The sequence below is a fragment of the Hippoglossus stenolepis genome, chromosome 1 (assembly GCF_022539355.2).
Source record: "Hippoglossus stenolepis isolate QCI-W04-F060 chromosome 1, HSTE1.2, whole genome shotgun sequence".
NCBI lineage: Eukaryota > Metazoa > Chordata > Actinopteri > Pleuronectiformes > Pleuronectidae > Hippoglossus > Hippoglossus stenolepis.
Window position 1 is genome coordinate 3374755 of NC_061483.1, and position 20965 is coordinate 3395719.

The window sequence follows — 20965 nt, forward strand, 5'->3', positions numbered from 1 at the left end:
TAATGTGTTAAGTTTTAGATTCAACTCATCAGACTCAGGTGGTTGGAAATGTGAGAGGAAACATTTCTGCAGCACAAAAGCAGCTTTTCCCGGTTTAAAATCCAACATGTCTGAATTCATTAGAAGCTTGAGAGGCCTCGTTTTCTTTATTAAATATTCATGTGTTGTTTCCATCCTGACACGTGTTGTTTTTCTACACTGATGCTTTAGAACAGTTGTTCTCTGTTGATGAACTCAGGAGCCGGAGCGGGGCCTGTGGGCGGGAGGAAAACCAAACTGTCCAATCACAGAGGGATCTGAAGGAAGAGGAGGAAGTGAAATGAGTCAAGGTAACGAAAATGACCAGAAAGAACATTTCCTGTTTAACACTTAAGGCTTCAACGTAAAACTATACAGGTTTTAATGTAACAAAAAAACAGTAGGTACACTGGATAAATAAAGAATTCTACAGCAATCAGGGAAATGCAAAGAAATAAGAAAACATTCAGTTTAAATTTACTTGTATAGAACTAAATCACAACATGACACCACATGAAATCTCATTTGGAAACCAGTGGCATTCATCTTGCTCTTATCCATTTGTCATTAAAGGCATTTTGGAATATTTTGGGACCAAATACTCAGATTTATACTGTGTGAGTTTAATGTGTTTCATGTTCATATTATTATTATTAGTAGTAGTTTTAGTAGTTGTATTGTTATTGTTATTGGTAGTAGCAGTAGTAGTCGTTGTTATTGTTATGGTTATTGTTATTATAATAATAATTATTGTTATTATATGTGCAGTAACGAAATTAATGCTTTGACTTTTCTAAGACTTTCGTCAAACGGTTCGCTCGTACATTGCGAAAAACAGCGGGAAAAAATTGAATGGGAGTAAATGGGAGCATTCATCAAAGGAACAAGTGAGAAAATCAAAGCCACAAATGGAGGTTGTCAAACATGATTTTTACATCAAAGCGTAGGAAATCTTGTTAGCTACGCAGACATGTCACTATGAAATCTATCAGAGCTAAACTTTTGGCTGTATCCATTCTCTCTCTCTCTCACATTAAAAATTTCTAGGAGGGATTTTCTAGTTATTATTATTGGTGGTAGTAATAGTAGTAGTACTGTTATCGTTGTCATTTGCACTATTGCACATAATTGCACCATTGTTTTTTGTTTTGTTTTTTTTTCTTTAGGTGTATATATATATTTAGATATATATAATTTATTTTCTATTTTAAACTTTTGATATTCTATTTTATATTATTTTATTCAATATTTTGCCAGCGACTGCTTAATGTAATTGTTGTGCATTTGACATTAAACTCTTGAATCTTGAATCTTGAATTATAATTATTATTATTGTTATTATTATTATTATTGGTAGTCGTAGTAGTAGTAGTAGTAGTAGTGGTATTAGTTATTGTATTAGTATTAGTAGCATTTGTTTTGAAAAGCGAGCAGCGGAAGTTGCACGTTGATTGTGGCCCGTGTAGCATCAGGAACGTTTGTTTTCGGTTCCCCCTCACGAAGATGGACTGGACCGAGAGCAGCACCGTGAGTCTCCTCTTATTTACTAGCTGCTGCTGCCGTCTGGTTAGCGGGGCCAACTAGTTAACCCGGGTCAGACGCTGCGTTCAAACCCGGGTTCACTCCCTCGTTAGCATTAACCAGCTAACTCGCGGTTAATCTCGACGGTAAATTGCCCAAACGCGGAATTAACCTGCGGAGTCGAACCAGCTGTCAGCTCGTCCCTGGCGGAAGTGGGCGTTGCTAACGTGCTGCTAGTTACCTGTGGTCAACCAGGCGACAACTAACTAACGCCTGACTCGTGTTAACTCAGTCCTGGGCAACTAGCTAACTAGCTAACTAGCCAAGTACTCAGCGTCCAGGTCCTGGGGAGATTCGTCATGATGATGATTTAACTGTTTCATCGTTTCCTCCATTAAAGGATTTAGTCTGAGGTTCTCACGTGGATCTGATGACTTCCTGGTTTTACTCTAGTGATAACTAAAAACCTACAGAACCCCCCCCCCCCAAAATACTGATGTACTACTCATATATTCAAATATATGTTAGGTTTCAGTTTCCCCGTTGAGCTGCAGAAGGAGGACAGACGGAAGTTTAGTTGAACTAATGATGACTTTGAATTATTTTTTATTCTATCATCCTCCAGAACACTTTGATGTGAAAGAAGATCAAAGCACCTCGCAACACAAAAAGCTCATTCAACTTGTAAAAAGATAAAAAATAAAAAATACAGAATTTAATTGTAGAAAAAGTATAAATATTACGGGTTTACATGAAAGAATGAACTGGGGAAAATATCAGAAGTGTAGTAGAGAAGAAATGTTTAGAACATGTGACTTTACTGTAGGGATACAAATAAACCTACAGAACCCCCCCCCAGTGCAAAAGTATACTCAATATATGATTTATGATTATATACAAATACTGATATATTCAAATATACTGAGTCTACCAGATCAACTGGAAATTTACCAGAGTTGGTGTCAATTTCCTCTTTGTGTTTCACCACATCGTGTTTCCTGGTGAGACGGAGGACAGAGCGACTTTCTCTAGTCAAATTAAAGATATTAATGATAGTAGTAATAATAATAATAAGGCATTTTTGTTTATGTACAAATACAGTTACAGCATCTGTTGCACTTCTGTCCGTCCTGGGAGAGGGATCCTCACACGCGACTCTGTGGTTTCTACGTTTTGTTGTTTCTCATTGCGGGTTAAGATCAGAGGAAGTGGCACCGTGTTAAGATCTGTGAGACAAATTGTGGTTTGTGAATAAGGGCTTTACAATGTAAATTAGATTGATTGACGTAGGACTGAGCGACATGTCCAAAAATCCAAAAGTGTATGTGTGTTTTGTGTGTTCTTGTGTGTAGGTGTGTTCTGTGTGTTTGTGTGTTCTGTGTGACTGAGCCTAACGAGTCATACTACTGTAATCTGCCAGGATGATGTTTCCACATGAACCCTTCTGGACCAAACCTGTGTGTTTCCCTTGTGTGTTATTGTGCCAGGATCACGGCCACATGCGTGACGGCTGTCACCACGGACATGCGGGTCACTCTCACAGCCACGGGCCGAGAGCGGCGGCGTTCGGCAGCATGCCTCATCCCTTTGCGCCGGCTTTTCAAGGGCCGTTTGGCAAGAGCGCAGATCAGACGATGGACCTCACTCAGCAGCCGAAGAAACGCTCGCACATGGACGACAGCGCCAGCTGGGACATCGTGAAGGCAACACAGTGAGTGGTGGATCATGGAGGATCGGTCTTTTCCGTTTCATGTCAACAGTCAGAGAAAGTATTACTTGTACACAGGTGTGACATCAAATCACCTTTTTGTTTTCCGGACTGAGAGGATGGAGCAAACCACAACGGGTGATGATTAATGATGTTTTAATGATTTTTATATTCAGTAACATCACCGCCTCTTCCTTTCATATGTAATTACATTATTACATATTGCTCTATTACATTTAAGTTTGGCAACTGCTTCATCCAGCACATTTCTTTCCTATAGGTTTGCAGTTGCTCCTATAAAACCTATACATTTATTTTTCTTTTACTCAGATGTTTTTCCAGATGTTCACTGCCTGAGTCCTCACCGTGTTTTCACAAAAGTAAAACAGAATGACAACAGACAATTTTCAGGAAGATCTCAGATTCAAATATGTTCAAAATGTAGCAAAGAGGTCAACACACACCTTGTCTCTGACACGGACAGATATTTGATCAGTGCGTTTGTGCAGGAGTTTTACAACTGAACTGCAGGAACGTAGAACTATGTGTTTACTTGGCAGTCAGAAGGGGATGATTCATTTTTTTGATCAGATTGAAATTCATCAGGTAAAGGCTTCACAAACCACAGGAGTTGCTGCTCGGCTACTTTCTCTAACCGATCAGGCAGCTGAGTTGCAGAAGAGCAAAGGTCACTGCTTGTTGTACGAAAAAGAAAAGAATGTGTGGAGCCACTCCCTTAAACCTATGTCTGGAAATATCTTTCAAATAGACTGAACCTGCTTTTCCACTTTCGGGCAGAGTTGACAACTTATTATTTTGTCTCATTGAAAATATATTTTAAAAAATCATTTTATTTAATGCTCTGTATTAGATCTTCTTGTTGTGTTTTTAATTATGATTTCGCAGCTGTGTGCACATTCAAACCTTTGTCTGGAAGCTATGACAACCTCCACCCAGGAGGTTGTGTTTTCACCCCTGTTCATTGTTTGTTTGTCAGCTGGTTCATGCAGAATGTATTTCAAACAAACTTGGCTGAAGGTTGAGACACGAGCCAAGAAAGGACTCGTTTAATTTCAGCTCAGAATCAGACAAGGGGACAGATCCAGGATTAGTTGCTAAAACTATGTGAGATCGAGCGTTTTAAATTGTTTTTCCAGGGAATAATTCATGGATCTTGATGAAAACAATCAGGCGCAGACTGGTTAGAGGACTGGTTCATGCGAATGTGTACAATTTAGTTTGACTGTTGGGCCGTGGCGGAGGTTCGAGCCCCACTGGGTGACAGTCTAGCTATCGGTGTGTTTTGTAAAAGTCTTCTCCTCTGTGTGATCCTCTGAGGTTCGGTATCCTGGAGCGCTGCAAGGAGCTGGTGGAGGCAGGATACGACGTCAGGCAGCCGGACAAAGAGAACGTGACTCTGCTGCACTGGGCGGCCATCAACAACCGCTCCGAGCTGGTCAAGTAAGACGTGGGAATATCATTTCTGTCTGAAACCTGTTGTTTAAAGAGTCCACTGCAGGTTACTACCTCACCTGACATGTCAATCAGTACCTCAGTCATTCTCCTCCACACTTCACTGGGTAAAGGTTACTCGAGAGCTGTGTTAGTGTTTCTGATTCAGGAGATTATTCACAGGCTCATATTTAAAATCAGTCTTTGGATTTTATTCCTTAATTTAAGTGAAATTAGGCAAAATATTGGAACTGTAAATGTTATTCTCGGGTAAACGTGATATTTTCTGTCCTTAAGTTTAACATGACTTTAAATTAGAATCATTTAAAGTAAGGTAAACCATAAATAGCTCAGTGTTGCTGGGGTCAGTTAAACATCACATTAAGAAACCAGCTCAGGGTATTTTTAATTTTCACCATCAGAAGAATCCGCCGCATCATCGTGCTTTGTGTTTATAATACACAGCTCTTTTAAAAACATCCAGCGACGTCCTCTCTTTATCTGCTCTTTGGTTTTCTCACAGGTATTTCATTTCTAATGGGGCGATAGTGGACCAGCTCGGGGGGGACCTGAACTCCTCTCCTCTTCACTGGGCCATCAGGTGATTGGACCAGTTACATCGTATTCATTCAAATTTAGACACAGGTTTTTATTAATCAGCAGAGAAACAAAACACTGGGATCAACAATCATTTGTCAAATATTACAAGTTGTTTTATTTGTTAACCCCCCCCCTCTGTGAACAGGCAGGGCCACCTCCCCATGGTGATCCAGCTGATGAGATACGGAGCAGATCCCTCCATCGCCGACGGAGAAGGTTACCGCGCTCTGCACCTCGCCATCCTCTTCCAGCACATGGCTATAGCTGCTTATCTAATGGCTAAAGGACAGGTCGGCGCCCTCAGGACACTTTTATCTTTTCTCTTCCTTTTATTTTCCTGGATGTAAATCTATCTTTGCCTCTTGATCTCCAGGAAGTCGATGGGCCGGACTGCAACGGACAGACGCCGCTGATGTTAGCAGCTCAGAAGATTATTGGGTAAGTCCGCTGCTCCTTCACAGATACAGATATATATACTTTAAACCCCTCTGGTGTTTAGTAATTGTATAAGTGGCTGAATATTATTTATTTTTACTCTAAATGAGACCATGTCTGTGATTTATTTGTTCAGCTCATTTTGCTTCTCCTGAGTTATATTGTTTGATTTCTTCTTGTTCAGTTGTTGCGTTTTTTCCCACTCCCAGTAATTTTGTATTCACATTTAGAAAAACAAGGTTCCAGTATTTAATAATAACTTTCCAGTTTATATCAACAATTTAATCAAACTTCCTAAAAAAAGAGACTTTTTTTCTTTTCGTGCGTTGAGTCTAAATCTCGTTGTTGTTCTGTCCCAGGCCGGAACCCACTAACTTCCTCATCAAGAATAACGCTTCGGTGAGCGCCGTGGACAAGGTGAACAGGAACACTCCGCTGCACTGCGCCGTGCTCGCAGGAAACGTAGACGCTGCCCACCTACTGCTGGACGCTGGCGCCAGTGTGGACGCAGATAATATCAATGTGAGCGGCACAACATTCATACCAGAATTAAGAAAAAACTTAAATTAGTGCAATGAGGAAACTTTCAAGTGAGACATCTTGTTGTTGAACATTTGAAATTAATGAATATAAATGTATTCCAAAAGGCCGGATCTTTCAAAGAGGGAGTAATACTATAGAAAAAAACATGTCTTTGGGGAATCTTTGATTAGCAGTTAGTGGCTGAACGGCACTGAGATGATATTACTTCTAAATGTTGTAGGTGGAGACTGTGACACAGATTAAACGTGAGGCGTTAACAGAGCTACACTTTGGTTTCAGCTACTTGCAGTGGGAGCACTGTTTCTTAAACACTAGTTATTTTACAATTGGAATCCCGTTATTGATGCCCGTCTTCATGTTGTGACTGCGTCTTCTTCAGGGTCACACGCCCATTGATTTGGCGCACCAGGTGCACAGCCCGCTGCTCATTCACATGCTCAACCACGTCAAGCAGGAGAGGATCCGCTCCAACTCGCGCTGCCTGCGGATTGTCAACAGATACAGGGTACACAGACACCGAGGAGCTCACACTCACCCACCAGCTCAAATTTACAGATTTAAAACATTGTCTCTGCCTCTAAAATCCTCCTCTCTGCACGTTTTTCAGGCGATTCTGCAGTTTCTGCTCTGCACGGCCATGTTCGGGTGTGTGGGCGCAATAGTTGATATGAACTCAGACTCCTGGTTGCTCAAAGGGGTCCTGCTGGTCTGTGTGATAGGTGTGATCAACCTGGTCTCAAGGTGAGGACACGGTTCTATACTGGGGCTACATCTATACTCCGGAGTATGGTTTTCAAACTAAAACAGGTGTAGCAGCGTTTTTTTTTCCAAAGTTCTCCGTTTTAGCCGGACTAGTGTGGACATCAGGCATAAACGTAGCAGTTGGAGTTTTAAAATTAACTTGCCTGACTCTTCTAAATTAAAAAGTAATTTACACTGTGTGTTTATTTCATTTTATGATAAATTAATATTTGTGTCTTAACAGGAATTTCTCGAGTCCGTCCTTTCAGTCTCTCCTCCCGGCTGCATCTCTCATGGCCTCTGTTTTCTGGATGCTCGTCACCTGGTTCCTCTGGTTCCTGCCAGATATCCTGTATTTGAAGAAAACATTATTCCTACTTGTGTCTCTGCAAATCAGGGTTTGATCACTTTAAACTTGGCAGATGCATCTTCTTGATTCTGAATTCCTGTTTAATATTTGAGCCTTTTGATCAAACGAATGGGCAAAGAGTTTCTTAACACTGAACCCCACATGGACCCAGCACCACAGTTCAGGTTCTGTTCACCCTGAACGCCACTGCTCTGCTCTACTACTACCTCCGCACCTGCAGGACGGACCCTGGCTTCGTCAAGGCAACCGAGGAGGAGAAGAAAATGGTGGGATGGATATTTGAAGGATGTCTTACATGTGAATGTTCTCTGCAAAGCTGAGCTAAGTTTTTTTTTTCCGGTGTGTTGTCAGAATGTGTTGGTGTTGGCTGAAGCCGGCTGTCTGGACCCCAGGATACTCTGCACCTCCTGCATGGTGAAGCTCTGAACACTAATACTTTACCTTTTCTACAACATTGTGTCACTGAGTGTTTAACTCTGCTTTGTTCGCAGATAAAGAAACCAGCGAGAGCGCAGCACTGCTACACGTGTGACGCCTGCGTGGCGAAGCAGGACCACCACTCCGTCTGGACCAACAGCTGCATCGGTACCGGCATCATGAAAACACTTCCATGGAACAATCTGAAGATATTTACATTATAACTCAAAAACTTAATTTTAAACCAAGCTTTGTGGGAATATTACTTGGGAGAGTATTTCCAGCTGATTTGTCGTAGGAGGTGCAGAGGATCGTAAAAACTTTACAGCTTTACACACAGCTCTACAATACAGTAACGGCGCCAAAATACTAATTTAAAGATATTTTATTTAGTTAAAATTCATATTACGAACCAGTGGTGGAACAAATATAAAATATAGTGTGTATAGGCTGGTATGACAATGTGCATGCAGTGTATGCAACATTCCTCTGATACGTTTCATTCTAGAGCTGCAGAATAATCAGATTATACAGTAGCTTTGTATTTGAGTTCTTTAGTTCATGTGAAAATAATTCAAAAATGCCCCAAAACCCACAATTTTAACTCCTTAATAATTAAAATAATTAGTTATTTTTCCAGAAGTCCAACTTTCCAGCAGATTTAGATGATGTCTGTCAGATTTTAAATAATAATAATTATTCTACTAATTTGGGTTCATTAACAAACAAGACTTCTCAGGAGGAGTGTTTTTTTTTTTTTATCCTGTCGAACAAAGTAATTTTCTTTTACATCTACATATCTATTCAAGAAATGTAGACAATAGAAACAAGCATGTCTGCACTTCATGAATAACCTGTGTTCATATTAGAGTTGGAGCATCTGTTTCCAACCTCGAAGACTTTGCAGTAAGTTGAAGACGACCTGTCACGTTCCACGTCTTCTTTTGCAGGTGCGAGGAACCATCACTACTTCATCCTCTTCCTGTTCTCCCTGGTGCTCATGGGAGCCTGGATGTTCTACGGTTCTCTCGTGTGTGAGTGACTCGACGTACGGTGTGATCGCCGCGTCTGACACAGTTTTGCGTCGGCTCTGGAGAGACTCATCCTCCGTTCTGTGTTTGTTATTTCAGACTGGTCGACTCACTGTGTGCTGCATTACGAGGAGCAGGGCCTGTGGGGCGTGGTCTCCGCCCTGGTCAGCTGCTCTCCCTGGGTGCTCAGCATCTTCCTGCTGGCCTTCTACCACACATGCTGGTCCAGCTTGATCCTGCTACTGCAGCTCTACCAGGTACCAGACTCAACCTGAGTGTCTGTTTATATTCCGATGATCTGGCTGTGTTTACTCAAGTGTCTCCTCTGCTCCTGCGGTGACTGATGTTTCTGTTTGTGTGGGAGCAGATTGCCTTTCTCGGACTGACCACAAGCGAGCGGACGAATCTGACGAATCACCAGATGAAGCTGCGGCAGTCGGTCTCCCTGAGACAGAATCCATACAAGTGAGTTTCAGTGCAGCTCTGTAACGTCACAGTTCTGTACGAGGACGTGTGGTTACCGAGGTAACGTGGTAACTAACTCTGAACTGCTGACCGGCTCTGGAAAAGGTTAAAGTTCAGATCAGAACCTATCAACAGCCGAGCTACCGACCAATCAGATCACTGGAAAATCAGAGTCATCTTTCTACAGGATCCTGACGGGGAGTTAGGTGACAAATAATAAAGAGCAACAGATTTTTAACTGATGAGGTGTGGATCACATGTCTACTCTACTGGTTTTTAAACAGAGGGAAAGTTTATCACATTAAAACAAATGCATCAGAACTAGTACGGCTTCATTTTCGATATATAATTCGTAAAAATGTCGACACCTATGTTTGTTGACTTGTGCACTTACGTTATCCAAACATATTTCCCACAAATCCACACTTTTATTGAAGGTAACAGGACGTTTCGTTCTGTCACCTTTTCACTGTCATATCCTCTCGTAATGGATCACGATAAATTCCTGTTTCCTGCGTTACGTGAATAAGAGTTCGATACGTGATCTAATCTGTGAACATGATATATGTGGGAGTCGCGTCAGCTGGATTCTCATCCATCGTGGTGGGGAAGTCGACCACTCCCATGATTCCACGCTGCTTTACAACGAAGTATTATTATTCATGTGTTTGACTCCGCTCCTGAATCTTCTCCTCTCGACCTCCTGCAGTTTGGGCGTGGTGCGGAACCTCGCCTCCTTTTTCCAGCTGCGTTGCTGCGGCCTCTTCAAACCGGCCGTCGTGGACTGGACGCAGCAGTTCCCTCCCAACCGCGAGCAGCACGTGTTCGGACAGGCCGACATGGTCTGACCTCCCCGCCGCCACTCGCTCAGGATCAAAGGTCAAACGTCTACAGTGGTTATGGACCAAAAAAAAGCACAGATTCTATTTATTTATTTTTTTATGTGTGGAGAGAGGGGGCGCGATGGTAGAAGCGACACGCAGATAGGGATTCAGTTGCTCTTTGTACAGACTGCTGCTGCCTTATACCCGACCAGTGTACGTGACATTTTCATTTGGGTGAACTGAACCTTTAAAGGCCTCAATTGTAATGGAAGATTTTTTTTTATAAACACGTTGAGCCTATTTTTTATCATCTGTCCTGAGGAAAGAAAAAAAAAACTCTTTGTACGTGTAAACGGTTTCTGAATTTTGTAAGAGTTGCATGTGTTTAATAATGAATGACCACTATATCACTTCAATAAAGACATGTTGTGCCTGTCGCTTCTCATGTGGACTCACAGGCTGTGAAATATGAAGGTGAACAAAATAACAGAAACACACGAGCAAGATGTGTGTTGATTTCAGAAAGGGAAGAAATTATTATATTGGTTTCTCCATTAACAGATTAGTCATAATTTTTTCAAGGTGGCGTTTTTAAATATTTAGTTTGACCAAATATACAAATATATTTCTGACATGAAACAGAAATATAAAGGAAAACTGCCTAATTGGTGGAATTTCTTGTTTTAAAAATGACTTGACGATTTATCGATGATCATATTTGTTGATTATTTTTCTGTCGATTGTCTCTTGCAGCTATTTTTATACTTTGTTGTCTGCACGTGTGACTGGAGACATTTTGTTTTCAGTTTGTCTGTTAGTCCCAATCTTGTAAACTATATTAATATCTAATGTTCTTTAAGGTAATTTCCTCAAATTTGGAACAAACGTTCATCTAGACTGACGGACAACCGGATTAGATGAAGGTGGTCGGACGCGACAGTTCGCTGTTACCTTCAAGAACATGTTATCCTTGTGAACTCAGCGTCTCAGGAACGCTTTGAGGACGTTTCTTTACAGTTGGTACGAACGTTCACTTGGACTCAAGGACGACCTGATTTGAATTTTGAAGTCAAAGGTCACGATGGCCTCAGAAAACTTCGCCTCGTGAACGTGTTATCATAAGAACACTTTGAGAGAATCCTTTTAACTTTGCCACATGTGATCACTCGGACTCAGATTGATTGATTTAGATTTGAATGATCAAGGTTCACACAACAGGATTTTGGCCTCTTGAACATTTCTCAAATCTGCCTTTAGGGAATTTCTTCAAGTTTGAACCGGTTGATACTGCACCGGCTGGTGGACGCACACAACTTCAGGGCGGTAGTTGTCGTTTGTTCATGGTGTCACGTCGCCCGGTTGAGATATCAAATCGTGAATCGCCACAGGAAGTCGTGTTCAATCAGGTTCGATTAGGTCACAGCGTGTGTGAAAAAAGAGAAGAAGGCGTTTCACTGTCACGGTTCGATGCTTTTCATCCAAACTGATTCAGACCCAAAGAATGAAATGAAACGAGTTCTGACTCCGGTGTTTTATCAGCTCTAATTTAATAAAACGAGACAACGGCTCTAATTCTAGTTACACGTGTAATCTAGTGCTGCTCTGCTCGGCTGCTCACACTTTATTGTTGGGGACAGACGCTCCACATTCCCCCTGTTAATCACTTGTTGCCTCAATTATTCTAATTAAATATTGCACTGAATTATGTATGAATGTGAATAAGGTTATAAATAATTAACTTTGACAAGATGAGGCTCTGTTAATTGCCTTTTCACAGCTGGAGGTAACTGGTGGAAACTCATTGACTTATAAACGGGGTCAGGAGTCGTTTTGCAGTCGTATTACAAACAATGATTTTCTAATTTTAGAGATACAGACGATATTGTGACAATATTTATAATGATTATTATTTTTGAAAGTAGTAAGTGAGATGAAAGACGTTTATTTATATGTTTCCCTTTATTTGTGATTGAGAAAGATGCATTTTAAAATATTCAAAACATGTTTATGTTGGAATCAAGCATCATCCTCTGACATTCATCCAGTTGTTCTGCTGTCAAAGGAAGATCATGTTTCCCAGTTACACAGAAGCTTAAATGTCCAGTAAGAGCGTCTCCTTGTCACAAATCAGAGGAACACACGTTCACTGTCGTTCCTCCAGCATGGCCTCGTTCCCCAGACCGAAGCCTTTCGGGCCAAAGTTTTTAGCGTAGCAAACTGAAGAGATGAAAAGGAAACAATGCTGTTAGAGACGGACTCTGCAGGTTGGATTTTCAGTTGTGTGTGTGTGTGTGTGTGCGTTTGTGTGTTTGGTCCAGGTATCACTCATGTTGTGGGGCCCCAAATCTGTTTAAACAGTCACATTATGGGGACTTGTGTTCCTTATTGGGACGAAAATCAAGTACACAAAACGTAAATTATTGAATTTTAAGGTGAAAGCGTATTTTAAAGTTTATCATTAGTGTTAAGTTTAGTGTAATGGCAAATAAATATGGTGAAGGCCGAGTAATTCGTCAGGAAATCAATGTGATGTCATGGAGACGTGTGTGTGTGTGTGTGTGTGTGTGTGTGTGTGTGTGTGTGTGTGTGTGTGTGTGTGTGTGTGTGTGTGTGTGTGTGTGTGTGTGTGTGTGTGTGTGTGTGTGTACCTTTACAGTACAGCTCTCCATCCTTGTCGGTCACTGTGGTCGACTCGAGGCTTTTACCGCACAGTGCACAGCGAAAACAGGTTTTATGCCAGGGCTACACACACACACACAGTGAAGATAGTTATTTGACAATATTGTGAATTTTACAGTATTAGATTACACTAAATGACTTGATTAATATTATTTAGCACTAATGGCTCCAGTCAGAAACAGCAAAAGGTGCCAACTTTAAATTAGAGGTGGACACAAATAGAAATTTCCATAAACAAAACTCGCGTGAATAAAAGATTTAAGTGACAAACACCGTCCTCACCTTTCCTGCTCCCATCACCTTCTCCGCTGCGTACACGGCTTTAGAGCAGCGAGAGCAGCGAGAGCAGCGGTCCGACCCGCCGAACTTCTGCTGACATTTACTGGGGTTTGAGTTTGTTGCGGCGGGTTTGGGTTTAGATCTAAAAAAAACAAACACGAGACTTTCTCAAAGTTCACTCAAATCACCAAAGAACCTTTGGAAGGACATTTCCCAGATGGATTTCTCAAAGCCTCAATAACAATGTGCCTTGTTCCTCGGTGATTTGGATGAACTGACCCTTGGTGCGTCTTATTTGTTTGTTCTGTGTTTTTGTGACGTGTGTATTGTGTCATGTAAAGAGCCTCTGAGCGTGTTGAAATGCACATGTGTGATCTGCATTAATATAGTTGTTGTTACTCGTGAGGCCGCAGGTCCACGTTCTGTCCGGGAGGATCCGAGCTCAGAGCTCCGGCTCCCTGCCCGTATCCGTAGCCTTTGGGCCCATATTTCTTGCCGTAGCAGGACTTGCAGTAGATCTCGGACTCGTGCGCTGCCATCGTGGTGCTGTCCAGCCCTTTTCTGCAGCTCACTGTGCGAAACAGACACAACAAACCAAAGCACACACACTTGAACCTGTTACCGTTCAGACTCTGTCATGGAGGAGCGATGGGGTTTAAATAAAGCTCCTGCACCTCGCTGGGTTTATCAGTCAACGGTGGCATTTACACGTGTTCACATGTTTCTATTTGTGGGACGAGAGGAGAGTGTTGGAGAAAAGATGAACTCTCGGCAGATGGATGAGGCCTCAGAGCTCCAGCTCATGACAGACGGCAGGGAACAGAAAACCTAAACAACATGGCCGCTGTCCGAGGCCTCGGATCAGACCGAAGAGAGGCTGATTGTGGCCTAACACATTTTGACTGTAACACAACAACAACACAACTGAAATTCAGGCCACAGAGGAAGAGGAGGAGAAACTCAGAGAACAGTTTTTACTGTAAAACGACTGGAAGGTGAGAAAAGAGGCTTTTTATGCAGTGAATGTGAATAACCGCTGAGAGAACAGAACGATGAAGAGGAAGAGGAGTTACTGAAGAGAAGAAGGAGAGAAAGGAAAAGAAGAAATGAGGAGAAAGAAGCACAACAGATTGGAAAGTTGCAAGAAAGAGGGGATAGATGGACGGAGAATGAAAAAGATGAAGGAGGCAAGAAAGAAATGAAAAATCTGACAAGAACTCAAATAAGAAACGGGGAAAAGAAAATGCAACAATTCCAAGAGGAGGAAATGAAAAAGGCTGGAAGAAGCTCTTTGTTTCTGCTGATCCACCATGACACCAGAGAGACGAAGAAGAGGAGGTGAACTCACTGCAGATGAAGCAGGTTTTATGGAAGCTCCTCCCATTACACTGGATCTCCTCTGCATGATACACCGACTTCTCACAGGCCGCACACTTGGCTCCTCCTCCCCAGTTTGGCATCTTAGAGTGAAAAGATAAAAACAGAATTCAATCAATCTATTGATCACAAACTCTAAATCCATTTCCAGGATCTAATGTTGGGCTGCAGCCATCAATTATTCCCATTGACTCAAATAATAACATTAGAAACATTACAAAATTATATGTTTATAATCTCCTGTGATGTAAAGTGACATCTTAAATATTCCTCATATAAATAAATCACTCAATTCATAATGTTATAAAACAGAGAAACAGTTTATTTTTAGCTTCTCAGCTGAGACGCAGAACCAGGAGGTGTTTGACAATTCCATAATCCAAACTATCTCCAATTAGTTTTCCAATTAATTCCTAATAAACTGATTTAATTAATAAACTAATTATTCTGCTGATAACTTAAAACTGTTCAAATATTCAAGGATATAAAATGAAGATGAGAGAGGAACCCCATCCCCATTAAGCTCAAGAGTTCATCAAGACAAAACAAAACAATTTAATAATAAATTTCTCTTTTTAAACAAATAATCAACCTGTGATATTTAGATTTGAGCTCAAATGACATCGTCGACTACTCTGAATGATTTTTAAATTATTAATTATCATTTGATTTACCTTAGAAATGATCAATATCTATACGTCAGATGACATTAAGCCAAAGTAGCTGCAATAAAACTTTAGTGAAAAAGGTTTTTTACCTTGTTTGTGCTGCAAATTAAATTGAATCAAGTCGATGAAACACTTTATTTTGGTTTATATTTTTCATGCAGTGTCACAGCTTGATTATTGGGAGGTTACAACAATTCTTTTCCTGCTTTAAATTAGGTCCCAGATAATATGTGAGAGATAACCTCACAATATGAACTCTGCCTTATGAATAGAGACAAATGTTAAAAACATAAATCATCTGTACTTTCTCGTGTCTGTTTCCTATTTTAGACAAATTATTTATCCTTTTCTTGAACATTTAAACCCAATAGAGACACATTAACATATTTTAATAAACTAACTCATTTACAGTCACCTGATTAAGGTTCTCTGGCGGTTAACATCCTGTATCTACACAGTGTTCCTCAGATTTCCTTCCTCCATCAATTGTAATATTTCTTATTTTTCATCTCACTTAATTCTTTGACTGGTTTAATTTCAGCTTCAGTCAAAAGGAATCCTGCTGGTTCTTCTCTCTGTTGTTCCAGCTCCCTCTCATATCAGACGCTGCCCAGCACCTCACAGCACTGGTATGTGATGTTCCAGGAATAGAGGCTTCACTGACACATCACACACACAGAAGTCAAACTGTCTGACAACGAAACGCCGCCGCAAACTTCTGAATATTAATAATATCTCATGTGGAGCTGAGTCCTGATGTTGATGTTCACGTCAGAAAGGAAAAGAGTCTGATGAAGTTGATTTAATTCCACCTACACAAACTGAAATCAACAAAATAACCTCATCACATTTAAACATCAGCCTCGTGATAATAACACACAAACTCTGGAAATGAGATCTTACCTTGAATCAAAGTCCGAACGCTTCAGTCCTGTGGCAGTGAACACGCCCGGCTGGTTTATATATCCTCCATCCCACCATCACCACAGTCCACCGGTGCAGTGAGAGCATCCTCCCAAAATAACCTGTGACAGAGCGGAGGCCCTCTGACCCTTCATCACGGCCCCGGAGACGCCTGAATGTCACAGACGCTTGTTCATGGGCCCACAGACACACACAGGAAACTGGACTGTGTGTGACAGCTGCTCGCACGGAGGCTTCGATGCTGGATTATCAGCAGAAACGACGGGAACTCAAAGCACGTAAATGACAACTGCAGACGCACCAGTGACCTCGTGGTGCTCAGAACACACCAGGAAACTAAACAGCTGGTTGGACGGACGCAGAATGCAGAGAGTCTATTGAGCTGCTTGGTCTGAGGGAAGCTAAATGAAGAGAAGGTGTTTTTTTACTGTTTAAAATGTATTTATCATCTGTAGTGAAGTCATTTAAAACCTCGATACGTGATTTGTCTTGTGTGTTTTTTGGGTCCAAAAGGGTTGAAAGATGTATTTTCTGAAAAAAAAGATACCGAACATCAGCAAACTTGTTGATGATGTGTGTGTGTTTTCAGGGAAATCCTCACATTTTATTGAGTTGATTCTAAAACATGACTCAGGACTTTTAAATCAATATTTTCTTAATAAAGATTTCGAGCATCAAATTTTAAACATCAAATAAAAATGTTCAATGTTTGGTGTTTGTTCCTGTTTCACAATTGTTTTGCTGAAACTTGATATAGATGATATACAAACATCTTAACTGCTGAAAAAAGTGAATTGATTTATTGATTTTCTTGCAGATTGTAAGTACATAAAAGCATGATGCTGCTCAACATTTCATTTTTCTTTTCTCTGAGAAGTTTCCTCCCGAGTTGCTTTTATTTTTAACTTTCAAACTTTCTCCGTCATCCAACTCGTCGTCCATCCATTAAAGCTTCTCAGCTTGTGCATGATCGACGGCCTCAGCACTGACCGTTTTACAGTTTTGTAATTTCCCAGTACATTTCCTGGCAGAAGAAATGTAGTTATTGGTGCTAATTGTATGTGAAGTAAGAATTTCCTTAAAAGAACCGTCCATTTAAATCAAAACAAATCAATTTAATTTAATTGTTTGTACATGTATTGAACTTTGTGTTTGCATGTAGACAAATTTTACATTTTAAATATGAATCTCGAGTTAACACTAGCAACTAATTGGATTTACACAATTGGAAACGCTCGCTTGCTGCCGGGAGACGGGGCTGCAGCGGCGCTCGGTGCAGCTCTACTGCAGCGGCAACGCAACCTGGGTCAGCTACAGCATCCAGGAGCCCACCGACTGCTCCTGCCAGTGGTCCTGAACACACACACACACACAAAGTACGATGTTCTGGTGCCTCTGCTGGCAGGGAGGTCGAACTGCAGCTTCATCTGCAGCAGTCGACACGTGACGACTTTATTTGTCATTTATATTTATAGTTTTGATTTCAGCCGTGAAAAGTTTTGATGCTGCAAGATACATTTTTTACAACAATTAAACCATCATCTGTATTTAAAGATGGACGACATGGCTGCTCCTCAAAAGTGAAGCCAAATGATCTTGATCGCCCCTTGCTGGCTGGCTGCAGTATAATTCATAAATCTTGCCTCCTCCATGTTAGTAGTTGGGACCAGAGATATTTTGGCTTCATTTTTGATCAACAGGAGGAAGTTGAGACGTCATCCATCTTTATTTTACAGTCCATGGTTCAAAGTTACTGTTCAAACTGCTGTAGCGCCACCTCCCTGTCAGCCTGCACACTCTCCACATCTCCTCCCATTGTGCCTGGTTTTTTTAAATAACTAAATTTCCTAATGTTTGAAAATGTTTTGCAACATCAAACACTTTGAGATTTCCCTCTTATTAAGACAATAAATTGTAAATGTACTGATTACACACATCTTTTAGATAATCAGAGGGAGTCAGGTGAATGAACTGATTTGAATCCAGCAGTATGTGGAGCACTTTATTTATTTATTGGAGTTCGACAGAGCAAAGCTGTTTTTATTTGGTGGAAACATTTGGTCCAAGCGGAGAAGAAACAAACCAAACTTGGATTTGGTTCAATTATCGATGACAGAAAACACAGGGAGAGCACGGTGGAGCGTTATAGATGCATGTTTCTCTGTGGACCAAACTTCTTTCTTCTTTGTTCATATCAAACACTGGATATTTTAAAGTTAAAGAGGATTTGTATTATACAAATGTACATTTGCATTTTCAATAAATATTTCCTTTTGAAAAAGTAAAACAGGTTTTCGTCTGTTTATTAGATAACAGGATGCTGTGCAATATAGATGATGTTATCCCTGGTTATTATTATTATTATTATTATTATTATTATTATTATTATTATTATTATTATTATTATTATACTCATTGTCAGGTTGTTCTGCTGCCCCTGGCGGCCAAACATCGGCTGAATAGACAACAGGTCTTGATCCTGGATCAGTAACAGGAGACGCTCACAGTCAGGACAATGATCCGAAAATAAGTGTGAACGTGAACCAGTTCATTTTCATGTGTTTGAACTGGACTTTGAACTGGTTGTTTTCAAGAGTGAACTGGTTCAACACGGAGGAGGAGCATGAGAACAGGGACGTGTCAGACTCCATTTTCACTGGGATGAGCAGAAGGAAGAAAAGTGAGCAGGTGAGTGTGAACACAACTTTCTGAAGGTTTTACTGTCACACTGCCCCCCCACAGCCGGCCCGTCCATTAGGTGGTACAGGCCCAGGGCCCTGACAGGGTTCAGTTTCTCCACGTTCCACACTAGAGGTGTGGAAAGGTCTCGATTCTTAGATGCATCACGATGTGGACTCTGCATCGATGAAGAGACTGAACTCAATGACTCGTGTTTTCCAATGCGTTCACAGTGTCAGAGGTTTCCACCGCAGAATAATTCTAACACCGCTGCTTCAGGACAGACGAACATTAAAGGTCCGGTCTGTGTCCGAGTCTCTGTCCGAGTCTGTTTCCTCCTCGGACCTGCGCTCACTTTACACTTTAACAGAAACACGGATCACAAGTTATCAGGACACGGACAGGACTGAGGTTCACTTTGTGTTGGTTTGATTCTCTACAGTTTATGAGACACATGTTTAAACTTGCGACACAACACGGGACGTGACTCACACACACACACACACACACACACACACACACACACACACACACACACACACACACACACACAGAGTCACGTGATTGCCAGTAAATGCAGAGAGGAGGAGCAGCCAGTGAAAGTGTTCAGACTTTGTTTTAACTGTAACGAGCAGAGGGAGGAAACGTGAAGTCTGAGGCTGGTGAGTGTTCAGCAACATTAATATTATTCATTCATATTATTTTACTGTCACAGACTCTGAGTCAGTTTTCTACACGTGGACTTTAGAGAGAAGAAGATTCAGGATGAACTTCTGTCAGTCAATCAACAGTTTGACTCAACGCTGTGATCGGCAGAGTCCAACACATTAAACCTACAACTGTTTCAGGTTACCGTGACAACAGGGAAACAGTGTAGGAGGGTTGACTCTGTTATATTTGAAGAAACACTGAGTTTATGTACCTGGCTTCATTGTGTGTGTTTGAGCTCACAGTGTTTTTCCACTCAGACTGAAGATGAGTGGTTATGAGGAGGAAGTGGAGGACAGAGCAGAGTCTCCAGTGTTCAGCTGTGTGTCTCTGAAGAGTGACTGGTCCATGGAACATCCTCTACTCTTCAGTAATGAACCTGGACCCTCAAACACAAAGTAAGAGACCTGCTACAAACACGTGAACCTCCAAACTGAATCCTCAGAGAATGAACCAGTGAATGATGTGTTCTGAATAAAAACATGTTTGTGTTTGCAGAGGTCAGGACCACAGACTGAGAGCAGAGTCTCCAGGGTCCAGCTGTGTGTCTCTGAAGAGTGACTGGTCCATGGATCCTCCTCTAAAATTCAGAAATGAACCTGGACCCTCACACACAGAGTAAGAGACTGTTTCTACTGTGACCTGCTCTGAAGAGGATTTAGTTTCCTCTAGTGTGGCCCCTGCATTAGGACACAGCTTCATTGAAGTTGGTGACTAATCTCTCAGAATCACTCAAAGAGCTCAGACCTCCACCAAGAACCAACACGCTCCTTATGAAACCACTTTGAAATTCACTAGAGACTCATTTTTATTTGGATCTGCACCAAATTCCACACACTCATAAACATCAGTCCTCTGAACATGTGACAACCTGTGACTGGGACATGTGAGTTATCAGGAAATGTCTTCACAGGGAGAGGAAGAGGAGTCATGTTTCTGAGGAGGAGCAGTCGTCCTGCTGTGCTTCGTGTCAGGACGTCCTGAAGGATCCAGTCTCCACCAGCTGTGGACACTGGTTCTGCAGACAGTGCATCACCACATACTGGGACCAGTCTGGTTCTTCAGGAGACTCCTCCTGTCCCCAGTGTGGACAAAGATCCAGAACAGGAGCTGGAGCTCAGACAGCCGGTCAGAGCAGCACTGTACATGTGTCTGCTGATGTCTTCACTTCTGACATCAGCACATGTTGTTTTATTTTGTTCCTTCATACAGCATCAACATTTAACATCGTTATAAAAGCACAAAGTTAAAAAGCTTTTATTTTCTGTAGTTTTTCTGGTGTTGTGCCATAATGCATTAAACGTGATACCATAAAATGGTGTGCCTTTCGGCATTCAATAAATTTGGTTATCAAAATTAAATATTAAATATTAATATTTTATTATTAATATTAAATAATAACTTTAATTGATTAAAGTTACCTCGGGGCACCACCCTTCAAAGGAAGGGAAAAGATAGCCAATTTATTGATTAAGTCTCATAAAGGTTCTAACTACAAATTTGGAACTCTGATTAACAATTAAATT

The 20965-nt window shown here is 41.2% G+C and overlaps 2 protein-coding genes across 2 annotated transcripts; one reads left to right on the forward strand and one right to left on the reverse strand.

The window, feature by feature from the left end:
* The first annotated feature begins 1463 nt into the window (after positions 1 to 1463).
* On the forward strand, positions 1464 to 10570 carry LOC118113356 (putative palmitoyltransferase ZDHHC13). Its single transcript, XM_035163025.1, has 17 exons — positions 1464 to 1545; positions 3027 to 3250; positions 4586 to 4708; positions 5223 to 5300; positions 5445 to 5589; positions 5673 to 5737; positions 6094 to 6256; positions 6657 to 6782; positions 6885 to 7018; positions 7263 to 7363; positions 7530 to 7654; positions 7740 to 7802; positions 7880 to 7973; positions 8756 to 8839; positions 8936 to 9093; positions 9204 to 9301; positions 10011 to 10570. Exons 1-17 carry the CDS (start codon positions 1522 to 1524, stop codon positions 10147 to 10149), a joined length of 1944 nt encoding a protein of 647 aa, XP_035018916.1. The 5' UTR covers positions 1464 to 1521; the 3' UTR covers positions 10150 to 10570.
* Positions 10571 to 12061: 1491 nt separating this feature from the next.
* On the reverse strand, positions 12062 to 16140 carry LOC118110878 (cysteine and glycine-rich protein 3-like). The gene is made up of 6 exons (XM_047337883.1): positions 16032 to 16140; positions 14432 to 14543; positions 13483 to 13654; positions 13087 to 13225; positions 12774 to 12867; positions 12062 to 12342 (listed from the first exon to the last, which is right to left on the reverse strand). The coding sequence occupies exons 2-6, from the start codon at positions 14541 to 14543 to the stop codon at positions 12269 to 12271; spliced, it is 591 nt and encodes a 196-aa protein (XP_047193839.1). The 5' UTR covers positions 16032 to 16140; the 3' UTR covers positions 12062 to 12268.
* Between the last annotated feature and the right edge of the window lie 4825 nt (positions 16141 to 20965).